General features: G+C 41.6%; 1 protein-coding gene and 1 long non-coding RNA gene across 7 annotated transcripts in view; one reads left to right on the forward strand and one right to left on the reverse strand.

The window, feature by feature from the left end:
* Positions 1 to 15,707, forward strand: part of LOC138137767 (discoidin domain-containing receptor 2-like) — a 213,298-nt gene that overhangs the window by 190,208 nt on the left and 7,383 nt on the right. For all 4 annotated transcript variants that reach the window (XM_069057332.1, XM_069057324.1, XM_069057341.1 and 1 more), the window contains exons 10-13: positions 2,911 to 3,101; positions 5,737 to 5,889; positions 8,905 to 9,017; positions 10,307 to 10,498. In XM_069057332.1, coding sequence (XP_068913433.1) covers positions 2,911 to 3,101; positions 5,737 to 5,889; positions 8,905 to 9,017; positions 10,307 to 10,498 — 649 coding nt within the window. The remainder of the gene's footprint in view (positions 1 to 2,910; positions 3,102 to 5,736; positions 5,890 to 8,904; positions 9,018 to 10,306; positions 10,499 to 15,707) is intronic.
* The window catches only part of LOC138138207 (uncharacterized), a 112,493-nt gene that overhangs the window by 71,134 nt on the left and 25,652 nt on the right, over positions 1 to 15,707 (reverse strand). For all 3 annotated transcript variants that reach the window (XR_011161985.1, XR_011161984.1, XR_011161986.1), the window contains exon 3: positions 92 to 227. This is a non-coding gene — a long non-coding RNA (uncharacterized lncRNA). The remainder of the gene's footprint in view (positions 1 to 91; positions 228 to 15,707) is intronic.

Below are 15,707 nucleotides of genomic sequence, written 5' to 3' on the forward strand. Positions count from 1 at the left end.
GCTTTAATAAATTTGACGAGGAAAATGCGACTCCGATCTAATAAAGTCGTCCCGTTTTTGCCTACAAGCTATCTCTTATTTATTTACTTACGGTTTTGCTCACAGGGACCGTTCATGTGAATTTTTCTGCCAGTTTCGCATACTCCGCGCTTCCACGGCACCCCTGGAACACGTGCTCTGAATCCTTCGTCACTATCACCTCCGATTCTCTTTATTGCTCGCAACAACTGCAAAGAATATATAATTATGTAATCACTAATCACTCACGCGTGCTATTGTTATTTCGTAACCATGCAAGTGAACACGATACTTTGTCTGCGAGGTAAAAATTTCATCGTTTCAAAATTCATTAATTACTTTTTTCACATATTATATCCCAAGTGCAAAATTTTTTATCGGAAAATTTTTTGCTAATGAAGGAAAACATCCATAAATGTGGTCAGAAGACCAATTATTAGCAAATAAGAGCACGAGACGAAGTCGAGGGCTTTTATTTGATAATAATTGATATTAAAATTTTTCACGAGGGGTATACGGCTGATTATTTCCTGAATAGAATGAAAACAAACGCATTATTTCCAATCCTTTTTATTCAAAATAATTTATTAAAAAAAAAAACACATTTTTTATCCGATTATTGCACAGTGTGCATTTTATCGGGTTATTTTTTGTTTTCTCGTTTTGATTGGTCAATATTTGGCAGGCAATTGGTTGCTAAACATATGAAGGAAATAATCTAGTAAAAAAAATCTATACTTGCGTTCCCCCACAGCAATTTTATAGCCTACTTCCAATTACAAAAATAGTTGACACAACTAAAACAACATTCACGCATGTGCTTTAGACAAATTTAAATTTAATAAAAAAAAGTAAAAAGTAAAAAAAAGAAACTTTCTCAACAAAAATTTTTAAATTGCCTTTATACTGTCCCATTTTCCCCTAGATCAAAGTTCTGTAACGTGGCCACCTGTATTTTATACGTAAATTATGGTGTTAGTAGATATTGGGTATGTGAAAAGGGTATAACACATTTACGATACGAGCTGTAGGCGAGTGTTCCGATCATTCGAGTGCATGACTATTACACGCGAGTACAGTACAGTACTTTTTTTACGACGTATAAATGTTTACTCCCAGAATTCATTTATTACTTCTGTTTGTGCTCTCTCTTAGCAAGTTGCTATTTTCATTTAACATTGGTTGCCATGAATCAAAAACAGTAGATAATTTACAAATTAAATACCTACCACATTTTTTAAGGTTAGCCGTAGAAGAGTAAAATTCTTCAGTTCTGTTAATACAATTTAAAAACAAATATGTGGCGAACAATTGCATTTTTTAAACTAAAAAAAATATTTGCACTGCAGCCAAGTTGTATTCCATAAAATTGAAATAAATTGGTGCCATATGTTGTAAGTTAGGCTAAATATTATTTTCTTTGGTTAAAAATCATCACGAACGCTGACACAATACAGTGCTTACACAACATACAGTAAAAACATCATAAACACTCGACCTTTTCTGTCATAAATCCTAAAATTTTGCGACCTCACTTCGGTGAGTGCTCTCAAAAGATCGATTTGCAATAGTAAAAGTTAAAAAATTCAACAGAGAAAAATTTGTTTTGTATGAAAACAATCCACGTGACCATACAAGTGTATTTTATATGGCAGGAATCTCTACAAAATCCATCCTAATTGCCTGATTTCGCTCCAATTTAGTTCCATCTATGAGCCCAAAGCTGCAATCAAAGGCTATTTTTAGGATCTCAAGAGATCACATCTGCGAGAGGGGCTAAAGGCGCTGGAGCGTCGCCGGACAAAGTGCACTGAAATTCTGGAAAATTACATTGTAAAATCAAAGTGCAATCCAGCCTTCATTATCAGGTCGCGAACTGTTGAAGCGATCCTCGTCAATAAACATTATCATACATTCATACATATTTATTTAACCAGAGTGATTTTCGTAATGTTCTGTGTTGCATTTTGATTTATGGCACGGAATCGTCTCTGGTGCACTTCCTGAATCGGAATTCCCATCAAATGTTGGCGCAAGGATGCGGTTCGGTTCCGGGGCCCGCCTGTCTTGTAAATCATGAGAGATTCATATGTTGCGCGGAAGGCTCGTCTGCATAACGCGGGAATACATGTTAAGTGAGACGTGAAAAATGCCAGCTGCCTGACACGTTCAAGACCGAAACGCCGGGCGGGTATTTCAAAAACCAATTTCAGGAAACGCAAATATTACCTAAGCCCCTTTTCTGTTTACCGCCGGCCGCTTAGCTTGTTTCGTTTTATTTGATGTGAACAAATCACATTTGCCCTTTACGCGATTTCCAATGCAGCGTTCTTTTTTTTTCGTTCACTCTGATCATTCCACGGCAAAATGCATCGACAAATATGCAGCTTTTATGAATTATTTAGAATCCACGGACCTCAATTTCGTTGCCGGGCACACTCAAAAGCGCAAAAAAAATATTAAAACAATTAAAGTTTGTGCGGAAATGTTGGAAAGCTTTTCCGTTCCATTGGCCATTCCGGATGTAGTTGCATTTTCGAACGAGTTTAATTCAGCCGCTTCCGGCTTCGAAAAATAGAAGATTATTTTTGTAATCCCCGTTGCAATTTTTAAAGCGGCTACTAACAGATTTTTCGTAAAACACAAAATAAAAACGGACGCGTTCCGAAATCCTATCTGAGACGTCCTTCGTCGCGTTTGCATATTTCTGAAACTGAAAAAATGACCGCAAATACCTACGTGATGCGAATGTGACTGGAAGAATTCCTTTTTTTTTCGCCCAGATAAACAAATCCTGGGAGTACAACCGACCCAGTCGTTTCAATCTCCTCGAATCGCACCTTTTCCACTCCTCATCACTCATCAGCCATCTAATTCGAATTGTTGTTGCAGACTTCACGAGCGTGAATAGCTTCCAAGAAGATTTGAAATTCACGTCGCCTTCGTTTTACAATCTGACGCCGCCGCCGCCGCCCACATCCAGGCCGCCGACCTACGACGTCCAGAATTACCAAACCCCAACCAATACGCCGAACGGAACGATCCCCGCTGAGAACTATTACGCCGCCACGGATATAATAAAGGTATTTGATAAGCAAAAGCGTTTCGCGCAAATCCGCGATACGCTCCGGAGCTTTATTAGGTCCAGATACCGTAACTTCTGACAGGATTATTAATGAGTCAGATGATTTACCCGCCGTTCCCGGATTCGACGTGGAACGAGGCCGGCAACGGTCCGCTCCGGACCTGGATTTCGGTGCAGCCGATGCGCCCCTCCAATTTAACAATTCGGTCTAATTGAGTTTGTTGTTTTAAAATTGGTTGCGCCACCGCCGCTAGACTCCAAATTCTGCTGAGCTAGCAGGAATTCGTGCTTTGAATTTCTCGCCGCTTCTGGTGCAGCGAAGACGCGATTTTTAATGAGACGAATTGTTGCCTAAACAGAGCGAGATTCTTGCAAAGAATCCGTAATCAAATTCTGCCTATTCGCCAGGGCCGTATCTAGCCGTTCTAGTGTCACTGGAGAAATACGCCACGTCAATTTTGGATTTTTTTCCATCCGAAAGAAATTAATCAAGCCACTGGGCATACAGGACTAGAGTTCTTGGACAAGCTTTATGTGAAAATTCGGGAGCTTCAAGGGCAGTGTGCTTTGAAGATGTTTTCGAGGCCAATTTAAATTTTAAAAAAGAAAATGTGGTTTCGGTGTCCCTGACGGAGGCCGGTCCCTGGAAACGCCCCGGATTTCCCGGACCAGGCAAACAAATTATTATAATGCAAAAAACAAGAATTCCGGGTTTTCATTTCGGACAGGATTTTTTTAGGGAAACAGGGGGAAGTGTATCACGCCGCAGGAATGGGTCTCAGCTTGTGTGCTTTGGTCTGCGGACCGGGCGCAGATGTTGTGTACATTCAATCAGGCCGACCGTGAGCCGCCGCCGTCGAGCCGCCTCCCGCCGAGGCCTCAGGTGGCGTCGGTTCGTCTCGCGGCTGCCGCGAAGCTCGCAATAAAACGGCACACCTAAACATTATATTATATTAGCAGTGTGAAACAACACAAAGAGGAAATAATGAAAACTGACACAGGACCTGGGAACTGAAATTTTGAGTGGCGTTGTTAAAATCCCGACGATGCGGAGGGTCGCAAATGAAAATGATCCCATGTATACTTTTGTTCCGCTTTACCAGGGAAACGTAAATATTTAAAATGGTTCAAATTTCGAAAGTATGTCGTTCCTTTTCCGACGGAACGGCAGGAATGCATCTTAAAGTTGGATTGTTAAAAGGAAGACGGAGGCTGCATTATTTATGTCTCCGATAACGGTGAACGTCAGAAGTCGAGGAAAGTTTTCACAAGTGAGATAAAAATGTATATCTATGCATATACGCGGAGCCGAAACGAGCACTTTGCCAGAAGTTCTTTGGTCAACTGATCCAGAAATGTCGATTAAACGTCGATAACGACGACGCGACTCTGTTTCGCCGGAGTGCATGCATAACGCAAGAGATATCGGAAATATGTATTAAGATATAACGGAACGGTCGGCGACAACCGGAAAAATTGCGTGGCCGCGAAGACAAAGTCGAGACAATTCAAATTCGCCCCCGGAACTCTGGTCTTTTGCCAAATCAACCGGATCGATTCCCGTCAAATTTTCGGCGAGTTTCCCGACGTCATTATCGTTCCTCGAGTTTCTGGAAGAGAGGGCACGATTGCACGGAAAGCAAAACCCGTGCACGGTATGCAAATGCACCGAACGAATTCCTCTGGAATTCCGCGTTAGTAACCCAGTTCTTTTGTGCCCGGAAACTTCAAATTGGGTTTATTCACATTATCATTGCAGCTGAACTTGAATCCGGCGGGGGTTCTTATTGGTCGCCGCCAAAGAAAATTTTCAAGATTGCGCCGCGCCGTTTCGCCGTCGAATTTACGGCCGTATCGAGTTAGCGAAGAATTTCCCAACAATGCTTCACTTTTCGGGGCGCATTTTTCATCCAAATAAATAATAGGGGAAGGAGTAGAATTTTTTTATTACGTCCCGAGACAAAGGGATTACTCCGCCCCCACGAACTCGAAGAGGCAATCAGCTAAATTCGGTGTGTTTTCTTTCTCCATTTTTATGCCCACTAAATTATGCATACGTCCATACGAAATTCGGCTAGTAAAATATAACATCCGTTACGTAATGTAGTAATTTGAACAAGTCGCCTTATTTTACGGCACGTTATGCGCGCAATAAAGAATAAACAATACAATTTTTTCGCCGCCGAGCCCATAAATACCGCATTATCGTCTTCATGCATTACAAAATATGAAACGGTACGACGCCGTGCACTCCGTTGATAGACCCATGAATCACTTCGACCATTTTATAACCGGGCCGATGAAAAATGTATGCCGGAAAGTGAGTGCGGATTTACGAGGATGCACATCGGCTCGCACAACGACCCTTACGCCGCACCCCGAAGACGAAATCTAATTGGAGATGTTGAAAATGATGCTCCTGCAGAGCAACAAGTAAACTGCGAGATGGACACAAAAATAAAGCTCCAACTGCAACCAAAATTACTCTCGCTAAAAAAACATAAAGCTGTAACGCAGGCGACCCGATTTTCCGGCTCGCCCGGCGCCTCCGCCATTCATCACCATTAATAATTGCTATCGTAATTTTGAAAACAGCAACAAAGTCGTAAAATAAATTATGTATTTTATTGCAGGGCGAGAGGCGCGAACAACACTTCACCCCGGGACGGTTCACCCCGATCAAGCTGCCCGAAGGACCGCCGCTCGAGGGGGTGGCTCACCTTTTAGACTTCCCGCGGCACAGGCTCCGTCTCCTCGAGAAGCTAGGAGAGGGCGACTTCGGAATGGTAAGCAAAATTAAATATTTATTTTAATTGGATCGCTAGAGAAGAACAAAAGCGACGTTTCGAGGGCATAAAGAGAACATAAAAGAAATTAAATTTAATCTAAAATTCCATTTGCCGCGGATGCGCCGGCGAAAGAAAAAACCCGGAACGGATCATCGCCGCGGTGTCGAACTTCTTCATCGGAGATTTATGTCGAAATTATCGGTGGGGGAGAAAAAAAATACGACCAACGTTGGGACGACGCATCCGCCGTAATTAAACTTCATTTATGTAAATGAACCTGTTCCGATTGAAACACGTGAGCTTTTGCTGTTTCAATTTATTTGAGCGTATAAATGCGCTTAAACTGTAATTAAACGCGGGTCCGGGAGTTTAACATCTACAAATGGACGCCACACTTTGAAGTGCTCCGGATTCCGATAAAAATAGCTGGAATAGGGGTGCAGCGTAGCGTTGGAATTTATGCCGGAAAATCGGGAAAATAGTCAAAAATCCAGATTAATGGAAACAGTTTCCATCGATAAGGGCCATATTCGCCAGTTACATAATCGAAACGGCAATGCCGCGTGCAATATGCAAAGATGTAACTTTAATGTAATAGTTATTCCATTCGGTGTTATTACGTGGGCGGGTCCGAGTGCTCCATACACCGGATTATCCGGCACCAACCCGGACCGCCGGCGCCCCGGAACTCAGGAAATATAAAACTATATTTCTTATACGATCCGGGCCAGAACTGTATAAATTTAGTTACGCGATGCAATCGTAAAAAAGTCGCTTTTATCGACGGGATTAGTTCGGAACGGTCTCCTGCAGCCGATGTGCCGGATTTCTGCATAATAATTTTATGTCATCTGGTTGCAACGTAGCCGGCCCGAGCAATTTCATCCACCTTGAGGCCGAAACGAGACGGTTTTTCACGGAGTTAGCTGCACGACGACCAACCATTAACACAACTTTTAATACTTCCAACGTGAACTTTTAACGTTCAATTTTTAATAATCTCCTGAAACGTAATAAAAGAATTAATTGCCTCGAATTCATAATAAAAATCATCAACGTTTTTTGCGTTTCATTTCATTCGCACACCCACCTTATTCCTCGAGATCAAAAGACCGATAAAAATTATTTGAGCGAGGAGACAAAGAAAAAGGGACGAAGATGTAAAACGAAAAATTAATAGTGGGCGAAACAGTACACCTGTAAACAAGAAAAAAGCTAAAAATAAAATGAAATATAAGAAAATTATAAAGATCAAACTGTTTCAATTTTAGCAAAGACGAGACAGTAAGAACAAAATACTGAAAAAATCAGTAACAAAAGACGTAAGCTACGTAATTAGTGGGAAATGGAGAGAACAACAAAATTATGTTTTATTTTGCACCTACGTTAAAAAATAGCTCTTTTTTAATTAATATTATTTGTCTAAAGTGGGCTTTTTTTGAAGACTTTATTTTACTGTTTGGATAACTTTATTTTACACTTTATAAAACCAAGTTTTACTTTGTTTGCAAAAGAAACAAAGAAAATAAAAAAAATCTTGTAGAATACCTGGCCAGTGCTTCGTTACCACTTTCACTCATTTTATGGAAATAATTGTAAAAGAATTTTAAATGTGCACACTTTAATGCGGCAACAGCTTTTGATTTTTAGTCGCCTAAATTACGCAATAATTATATACTGTAGAAAATGTATGTTTCATTAATTATTCTTTACGTAGTAATTTTCTTTTACCTACAGAAAGAATGATGTAGTGCATAAAGCACTATTATACGCATATGCATATTTACATTTTAAACGCACGCTGCGCTCGTGTGTGTAAACTTCCCACTTGGAGAAAAAGTTGGTCACACACGTCGCGCAAATCTGGTTGCAGAATTTTGCAAATCTAAAATTAAAAGAACGATAAACAACGAGAATATCGGTTGAACAGCACAACAAACATGATAAAGAAAGCAGCAGCAAAAAATAGAAAGATACTGAGTGGATCGATTGTAAACGAGAAAACAAAATGAGAAAAAAAGCTGCAAAGAAGAAGAAGAAGATAGAGATATCTGTGGCGTGAGTAAGATTGCAAAGCAATTTCGCTAAGCTTCAACCAGTGCATATTCCGGGACATTAACGCGAGTCAAGGTGTAACCTTACCGTTCCGGGGCAATTAATCGACCCTATAAACAGTTTTTATTGCGGACGGGGCGCAGGTGGTGCTTGCACTTTTATGTGTCGAGGGTAATTCGTAGATTTTAATTTTGGCGAGGGCGTATTATTGGCGATTTGTCCTTTTGCGTAAAAGTACGTCTCCGAACGAACGCTCCTTTGTCAATATTGACGCTAAAGCAGCAGGAAGACGTCGATGTCCTCGCTTATTGGGCCCTCGGGTGGGTCCCAGGAAAACCAATATGGCCCCGACTCTCTTTCAGTCGTCTTAAAAGGGAAAGCACATATATTGTTTATCCCCTTTGTATCGGTAAACAAGCTTGCACTATCTGCCAATTACTTTGCCTCTATCGTCCTTTGGGGGACGCGCATAAATCATCGTCGGCTCCGCTTCCATAATCACCTTAATCAAACTTCCGGTGTTCGATTATGGACGAGCCGAGATTTAGACACAAAGGGGTGCATATTTCCGGGACGTCGACCTGAACGATGGCCGTCCGAGATGTTTTTGTTTTTAACGTATCGACGCTTTCATCCCTTAATTGACGCCGAAGAAATATCTCATATTTTCGTGCGGACTCACGAAAGTGCACCCTAATCGAAAACCAATAATCCTAATAGACCGCCGCTTATGCGATACATTATTATGACAAAAGAGAAAAGTTCGATTCGTTTCTGTATTCGTTCGAGGACTAGACAAGCTGCGGATGCAATCAGCCGTTGCAGTTTGCCGCTTTTATGTTCTTTATTGGTTCACGGTGCGGCACAATGGCCTGGCGACGTCTGTTGAGCTTTTCCACTTTTAACTAGAAACGTTCCGTTAAAAAAAAACACTAATTGATTCATTTTGTCTCGCAGGTGCACCTGTGCGAAGCGGAGGGACTTCCGGATTTTAACGGAGGCTCGTCTTTCCACAAGAAACAGATAGTTATCGTCAAAAGTCTGTGGAGAGGATGCGGTGACACGAAGAGGTAAAGCCAGCTCTACACTTGAAGACGCCGGAGATTTATGTTATTTTAAACGAAAACGGTTCACACACAAAAATCAAAATACCCAGTAAAACTGTAAAACGTTGACAGTCAGTAGGTAAAAATTTGCGAAACCTGACACGGTTATGCGAAAATTATTCGTGGAAAAAATAAATTTCACACCGACACTGACATTTATTGCAAAATTCATATGTAAATACTGTTCATTTTCGCAAAAACCTTGCATTCATTCGTTATTTATCAACTAAATAATAAATAAATTGATGGAAATTCGGAATAAACAAATTTCTGGTGGTATTATTTCATCACGTTCCATCATTTTTAACTTTATTGTTCGTAATTATCCTCTTGTTTTCGGTTTATTTTTCTGTTTTTGTTAGATTGATCTGAATCAAAATTTTATTATTCGCTTCGCCGCAGTTTTGCGAAACAAATGAACAGATCACGAAGTCTTTCCTTTGATCCCGTGAAAGTACTTTGTTTTTTTCGACCAACCTTATCATAACGTGGATACATAATAAAAAAACGTCTGTTTGACCAACAACGCTGACATCCTCAGGACTGAATTGATAGAATGATTCTGCAAATCCCAATTGGTTAGATCCCAGAATAATATTTTGAAACGATCAAATCATAGAGGCAAAAAAGTGTGAATATCGGTGTTTAAAATCAAAATGATAATTTTTAAATTCGGTCGGTTCAATTTATCAAACAGAACGCGGTAAATTTCCAAATTGCCCGAATACATCGGTTCATTGTTCTGTCATTAGTTTGATGTATTTTAGTTCTCCGTTGTATTTACCGAATGATTCATTAGAGTAATTGCGGGGTTTCAAAGAGCGAAGCTACGGGGCTTCAATAGACACGATAATCTCCATTACGCGGATATTTCTAATTATGACACTCAAATCCCATTAATGCCTCCACCCGATTCATCTGATCCCGGTTTTTCATTAGTTCCCGCCGTTAAACTGTAACGCTGAAGCTGCAAATTAATAAATTCCTCCGGTCAGGGCCCACATCAGGTCGTCGCCCCATCCCCCAAATCAGATTTGTCCTGTTCAGCATTCGTGGCTTGCCGTCGCGTATTGACTTACGTTATGATTCACGTCCTCGAATCGAATCAAAGGAGGCAACATCCCCTCGTTACATGCATGAATCCTCTTATTGTCTTTATTTGGTGTGCACCGCCCTCGCAAATTTCGCGATCGCGGCGCTCGAGTAGGCGCGTCTGGCATCATCTGGTCGGTGATGAGAACCGCATGTTGCAGGCACGAGTTCCTGAGGGAGACCAGCTGGCTAGCGGGACTCAGGGACCCCAATCTCGCCAGGGTGGTGGGTCTGTGCAGTCAGGACGAGCCGATGTGCGCCCTCCTGGAGCACTCGGATCCCGGAGACCTGCCCAGGTTCCTGGCGCAGAGGGCCGTCAGCGAGGACGGCAACCAAGTTGGACCAACAATAAGGTCAGTGGGCACAGATCGAGCAACCGGCAACGCAAATTCGCGTTAGAGTCATCGCCGCACGGTCTGCTTGACGGCTGATTGATGAGGCTCTGGTTTTCTGTCACCGTTACCGGTTTGCCGTCGCCGATCGCGACAGGAGATCTACGCGAACCCCACCCACCCTCCTTCACCCTCCACCTGGGCAAAAGCAAATGTACAACACATTGGAACAACGCGAATTTCACGTATTAATCGCACGGGTTTCTACTTTTCGGCGGCGGACGAAGGGCCGGAGGAGTCCGCCCACGACCCTCGCCCGGATTAATCCGGGACGTACCCGCATACCTTATCGGGTTGATATGTATAATTTCAATTTCTAGTGTAATTATCCGATTGTTGTGTGCAGGTAATCGATTCTGTTCTATCTAATTAAGGGACGTGTTCTGATTCTGTCAGACTTTGATGTCTGTACTGTTTGCAAATGACCAAACGTTCGACCGTTCTAAGCGACCATCAAATGCACCCTGGACCGGTGGAGATCGAAAACGTTGGGAACGGAATCCGGTGATGCAAATGTATCAGGGCTGTTAGCGGCACAAAGCGGATGACTGTGTAGTACGCAAATAGCCGACGAAGCCGATAATTAGCTAACGTTCGATTACTAACGCACCTCAGATGATTATTCATTACTTCCAAAATTTCCATCGTGAAAATCTAAGTTCCTGTTTGTGCTTTGTTTCATATTTAAAATGTAAAAGTTAGGGTTTTACTTAAATAAAATGTTTTAAGATACATTATGTAGTTTCCAGTGTAAATATACGACACATTCCTCCAGTATAATACTTACTCGTAATTGTGTCCTTTGTGACCAATATGTGACGATAGTAAAGTGTAATTTATTGCTGTATTTGTAAACTGTCATATAAACACTTAGCTCTTAAAATATCCAAAGATTTATACAATAAACCTGTATCTACTTGATCAGCTTGCAGAAAATTGTCATGGAATGAAACAAATAATTGGTGTTTTTTTAAATCTGGGGTCGAAGTTGGCGTTGAAGAGTCGATTGTGAGCGCACCACCGGATTACAACTCTGATCAGCTGTTTAAATCTAATCTCACTTTTTGCGTGTTTTTAATACGCAGTTTGAAAAATCAGTCTTTTTTAAGACAAGTGGTTCATCAGCGGTTTAAATCTAACCTCACTTTTTCCGGTGTTTGTGCAGCTTGAAAAATCAATGTTGTTAAGACGAGTGGTTCATTCACAATCGACTCTTCAACGGCAACTTCGACGCCAAATTTTACGTAAATATTATACAGAGTTATTATAAATTATTGTCCCATCGCAGTTGGCGTTGAAAACCCACACAAATTTTGTATGTGCCGCCAGCCTCGCAACGTTAGACCAACTAGTAGACAGATTTCCACTACCGCCAGTATCGCCACCTACCGGCGATACTTGTCTCACTCATGTTATGAGGCGTGCGGCACATTCAATTACGTCACCAACGCCAACTGCGCTGGGACAATCATTTATAATAACCTTTTTTTTTAATATGAAGATGATTTTAAAATCAATATCACGTCAGTTGTAAAATTAGCATCATTTTTAATTGAAAAAATAACAAGGCAGCCACATTAATCAGTACAGTACACACATGAAAACTGTATTAGGTACTGTTTATTAGTCACGAGCAAATGTGGCACCGGAACGATCACATGGCCGAGTTAGTCCGTAACACGTATGCAAACAGACAGACATGTCGGTTAAAACGTAACAATCGAAAGATTAGATTATCCGTTCTGAACGAACGTCAAAATTGGCTCGCGCGACTGGAATCCTTTCCTTCCATTTTTCTCCGATCCAGGTGTAGATAGGTTGAACGGTTGAAAAGTGCTAATGGCGCGTGTAAGTGACCTCTTCCAGCCTTTTTTCATTCTTCCGTTGCGAAAGAGCTCCGATTGTGGACCGACATCTTCTGTTGTGCGAATCAGAAGTGGGATAGTGGACCGATTATCGACTCAAAACCGGAACAGTCTGAGTAATTTCAGCAGAAACGTTCACGTCTCCGGGTCGAGCTTTAAAGCTCCGAACAAAGCGTTTTGCATTCATGATCCCTGCCATTCATCCGTCCCGTGTTTAATATTCAGCTGATTGTTTAGTAATGTTGCTAGGTGCTAGAGCGGGCATTACGGCGTAATGGCCACGATTTAAGAGCTTATTGTTCGGCCGACAGTTTATTTGTTGCGTGTGTGTCGGCCGGATTAATCCAGGGGCGGCGCGGCCCCGACGACTCGCCTCGGATGAATTATTGAGGCGCGTCGGTCGCGTATCGCGTGACGGCTGTCATTTTTGACGTTTATTGTTGCGGATCGGATCCAGACGTGACTTGCAGAAAGCGCGATTTTGTGTTTTTTCGGGCGACGCAACTTGCCGCGCCAAATCGGAGAAGTTTGTAAGGCTAATTCCGAACGAGGCGATATGAAAATAAAAACTAGTTTCGAACTGGAAAGAACATCGGCATCAACACGTTTTCCTCCCAACTTTCGTCCGCTCTCTCTCGCCCAACTGAATTATTACCGCTCGACCGAGCACCAGAATTAATCTTCCCATTAACACAACTTTTATCTACTTCGCTGATTAACGTATTACGAATATTGGGGCCTTAATTGCCGGATAATTTAGGACCTCCCCGGCGAAAATCTCGATGAAGTCGTCCTGGAACGTTAACGATCACCGCGGAAAAAAAACTGGAGGTGCTTGAATTTTTCCGTCGCGAAAGTGCAAAAGCTGTCCCGGTTTTTGTTATTTTTTTGACGCCGTGTGGGTAATTAAGGGGCAATTATTGTTATGGCGTTTCGCAGCAGAACCATTTCCGCAGATTTGCATGATTTTCAATGCATTAAAACGAATCCCCCGTCTCACACGAACTTAATCAAGTTTGCATGGAATAATAATAACAACCTGCTGAACTTGCTGCTTTACGATCGGCCAAATATTCAGCAGGATATTTCATGTAAATATAGTTGGAGTTTCGGTCGGACACGGCAGGCTATGCTATTAAACAACTTCGCCATTGTTCCAATATTTGCCGTTAATTTTTTGTTCGTGTACTTCCCCGGACTCGGGGACTCCTTCAGCGCTCGCTGTTTTCCCTCCTCTTTTCGTCCTGCAGGATCCTCGCCCGTTCTAGTTTAAATTGTGTTTGTTTTCTACTAGGTGTTTGTCGAGGCTCCCCGACGTATTTGTGAGATGTTCTTTTATCCCGGAACATTCCTCTCGGTTTTCACCCGGTCAGCGTCGTACGGCAACCGGAAAAACTACCGTCGAACAATTCCTCCGTCCTCATTTTTAATTGCACCTGCTGATTAAATCGAAGGGACAATTATTTGCCCATTTTGTAACGACGGACCCTCCGGGCGAATTGTCGAACGATTTTTTTCGGCCCCGGCGAATTCAGCAACGTTCAAAATTAATTTCGATTCGTCAATTAAATCGAGGCGGACACGAAATATTGTTGTGGAATCACCAACGAGATGACAACCGGACTGGTCCGGGGTGGATTTTTTTTAATGAAAACTGCACACAGCATTCCAAATATGTATGAAAAAATCCCATATTGTGAGAGCGCACCAGACAAAAATTCTATTATGCGATTTTAGACCGGGATTTTATCCCGTTCATAAAAATTCCGTATTGTGCTGGGGGTGGTTTTCATACCGCGCTCAACGACCACCGAATAAACTGCGTACAGTAATAAAGACTGTTCCCATAACGGCGAAATATGGCCCACACTAAAATACCTACAAGTTATTTTTTATGGCCGTCCGGAGTTTACAACTTGCGGAAAAATAGACGTGTCGTCATTATTTAAGTGATTGTCTTTCCTGTTTAATGGCGGCGACGGCGTTACGCCCCATCGAGCGCCGGGACACGGCGCCCGGGGAGGCGGCGAACCGTCGCGCTCTAGGCAACCAGTAATACATCATGTTTATAAAATCCAAACGAACGCGTACGGATTAGTTAGCACGTCGCACCTGTTAATGTTTAATTTAATTTCGTCGATTATTTAAATGCGTTGGGTGGTATTTCTGCAAGAGAGTTTCCGCAGGTTGCCGTTAATAATGTAGAAAATTGCCCAGTCATGCACTAGACGGGAAACACTGCCAGACTTATGGACACTTTGCATTCGCAATATCACGTCTTCCTTTCTTAGCTTGTTTAAAAAGACGTTCCTGTAAAATTTTATGACAACGTCGTGTACAATTGTAACAAATATCAACCGGGAGATATAAATAAATGGAAAATATTCCTGCAGCACGGAAGCGAGAAAAAATTACGTCGCCTTGAAGAAAATTGTCACCGCTACTGTTTGACAAAAATGAACAAACGAGACGTTTATTGTACGGCGTCACAACAATATAAAAACTGATTTTTCACATTCTCATATTTTGTTTTTAATCTCGTTCCGAGTTCTTTCAATTTTTTGTTGTGGTATTTTCAACTTGAAGGCCAATTTCTTAACATGTCACAGTTATTACATTTTTGTGGCTTAAAAATAGTTGATAAATACCAGGTACGAAAAGAAAAAGACTCGAAGGAAAGAACTAAAACAGGATAGGATCAAAAAATACAAACTTGATGTTAATTAATTGATTAAAGCACGTGTTAAAAAAAGAAGTATGGGACTAAAACGGAGACAAAGTAAACAAGTACAGGAAGAATGAAAAAGGGAAAAGGTTAGATTTCTGTAGTGAGCGAAAAAAGGACAAATGTATCTAACTGATCCTAAAGAAAAATGAAAGAACGATGAAAAGTGGAGTAAATAAAAATACGTTTTAAGTTGTTTTCGTCCTGCAACAGCAGAAATTCCGTGCACAACTCGTTGCATTTACCATTTACCTTTCAATATCATATTTTAGATGAACGTAGTAAACGGGTAACTGATCTCGCACTACTTATGGAGCAAATGCACCTGAAATGGTGCAAAATAATTCTATTTCCGCCATTTCATCCGTCGATATCGTGCACGTTGAAACAATTGCGCATTAAGACAATACCTTCCCTGGAAGGCATCCTCAGGAAACATCATCGAACAGCAATCGAATCGGAAGAGTCTCGAGAACCGAACCCTTGGAGCACGCGAGAATTTCATTACGTGCTTGATTAAGTTATTCGTTTTTTTCCTTCACGCAACCATAAATTATTTCGACGTAAATCTCAATTATTG

Source organism: Tenebrio molitor, chromosome 1, assembly GCF_963966145.1.
Source record: "Tenebrio molitor chromosome 1, icTenMoli1.1, whole genome shotgun sequence".
NCBI lineage: Eukaryota > Metazoa > Arthropoda > Insecta > Coleoptera > Tenebrionidae > Tenebrio > Tenebrio molitor.